General features: G+C 45.5%; 1 protein-coding gene across 3 annotated transcripts in view; it reads right to left on the bottom strand.

The window, feature by feature from the left end:
• The window catches only part of gprc5c (G protein-coupled receptor, class C, group 5, member C), a 7,926-nt gene that overhangs the window by 5,134 nt on the left and 627 nt on the right, over positions 1–2,165 (bottom strand). For 2 of the 3 annotated variants that reach the window (XM_032502767.1, XM_032502769.1), the window contains exon 2: positions 1–570. This exon is cut by the window's left edge and continues 456 nt beyond it. In XM_032502767.1, the coding sequence (XP_032358658.1) occupies positions 1–532 (532 nt within the window). In that variant the 5' untranslated portion in view covers positions 533–570. Of the gene's footprint in view, positions 667–2,165 lie in introns of all 3 variants that reach the window. The other variant, XM_032502768.1, reaches the window with a different exon arrangement.

The raw sequence follows: 2,165 nt of genomic DNA, 5'->3' as shown, positions 1-2,165 counted from the left end.
TGGCCGTGGCTCTGCTAGTTCCGGCTGTGGCGTTGAGTGGCCCCTGTGGGTGGCGCACAACTGTGATGATCATCCACTCCGTGTTGATGATTACCTCCACCAGCCACAGCCCCAGTGCCCCTAGACATAAGACCCAAGCCCGGGGCCCGCTGTCCTGCCTGGCGAGGATGTTCAGCCTCACGCATTGCATCAGGAGGGAGGCGAAACAGCCGCCAAACAGCACACCGAAGAGGAACCTCCGCGAGGCGCAGGTGGAGAAGTCCTTCTGCACAATGAAGGCAAAGGTCAGGCAGAAGAGACCACCGGTGCAGATCAGGAACCAGGCGTTGAGGGCCACCGATCTCTTCCGGTTCTGGTTTTGCATGAAGGGCACATTGGCCAGAAGGGAAATGAAAAGCACAAAGGAGCAGACAATGCCAGCCGACGCGAAGGCCTCCAGCACGATGCCCCACACGGCATTCAGGTCGCACAGGTTGTAATAAAGGGAGTCCAAGTTAGGGCCACAACCATTAGGGGTGGCGTTGGCAGCCATGGTTCCTGGGATCTGGGCTTCTGGGATCCTTACGGCCCCTGTTCAGACGGACAAACAGGGAGAGTCTGAGAAAGGTCCGATGTGGAGCGATCTTAACAAAGACTCCAAGACGTCAGCAATGCTGGACTACAAACCTACACCCCAATAAAGCAAATATTACACTTACATGAGTCAGTATGCACACAGCAACTCCTGGGATTCAAACCTTTCTTGTGATGTTTACACAGAAATTATGCCATAGGAAATTATGACGAAGTGGGTTTGGTCACCACTTGGCCCATACAGGTCATTATCTAAATTACTAGCTACTACTAACTCGCCACTAAAATGTCACAGGAATGTCACACTCCTGACTTTTCCCCAACTTTGATGTTAATCATTAATCAGGTCTGTCGACAAATATTGTTTCTGCACATTTACGATAACATCTGAGTCAAAGGTCTGAAAGTGCATTAAACCTAAAGTGCTGTGGGTTGAACTGGAGTTTAAATGATGCGCATATCAAATGAAAAAGTGGCACATCAGTTGTCCTTTTATGATTCTACTGAACATACATCCGAGTGGAACATTGTCTGCTTTGATAGGTTTCAGTCTCGTCTCTATTTGCTGATTCTGGCTCTTTTTGTCCCCGTCAGGTTGAATTACTCTGAACCGAGGACAGTCTCTGAGCCAAATCGATAAAAGTGTGTGCGTTCACTCATTCGAACTTCTGTGACTCAATCCCGACAAGGATCTTTCTGGAACAGCGAAATCAACCTTTTCTGGTTCTCCATGAACCCAGATTTAGTTGGTCCCTTTGTTGTGTGGCTTTGGGAGTGCTGCCATCAGTCCCTCATAATAAACTAATTAAGTATTCTCTGTTTTCATTTTAGGGTGTGATCTCTAATCACACGCACAGCATTGAAGCGGCTCCAGTGTTCTTTTTTTAGACTCCAGGCCTCTCAAACAGAGAAACAGAGACCCGCGGGAGACTCTGTATTACTGGTCCCACTCTTTAGTCAGTCCACCCTTTGTTATCATCAAAAGCTCAAGGACTGACCGTTTGATGGCATGTTTGCAATTCCTGAATGCTCAAGGTAGGACCACAAGGCCGACTTTCATTCCAGTATGAAAATAAATGAAAGAAAGATCAAGGCAGCAGTCTGGCTCTCCAAATATCTCAGCAGGTTCATGGTAAGCTAAAGTAGACAATAAAGTAGACTTGGCCTGACTCATGTCAAACTGGGACCTTTCTTTGTTTTGTGTTAATACAAAAAAATGCAGTGACAAAGCCTTCATATGGAACCTGAAACCTTTGATTCCTAGAATATGATCACAACCCAAACTAAGGAATACAATAACAATGACTAAGTATATGTTCCCCTAATATTCATAATTTAACTAGATTCCAAATTTAGCCCTTATTCCAAACGTAAAGTAGCATTTTCCGATCAAGACATGTGGAATAGGCCAATATTATTCTGGTTTTATTGGACATGTACTGTGTACATGTACATTTCCCCTTAAAAAAATGCAGTTATGACACTTTAACCCATTTAAGCAGCAGATCTGTTCTCGCATTAATATGATCCATTTATGCATCCGAACCAGTTACACACACACACACACACACACACACACACACACACACACA

This window comes from Etheostoma spectabile, chromosome 21 (assembly GCF_008692095.1).
Source record: "Etheostoma spectabile isolate EspeVRDwgs_2016 chromosome 21, UIUC_Espe_1.0, whole genome shotgun sequence".
NCBI classification, from domain to species: domain Eukaryota; kingdom Metazoa; phylum Chordata; class Actinopteri; order Perciformes; family Percidae; genus Etheostoma; species Etheostoma spectabile.
This window is presented reverse-complemented; position numbering and strand designations above follow the sequence as displayed.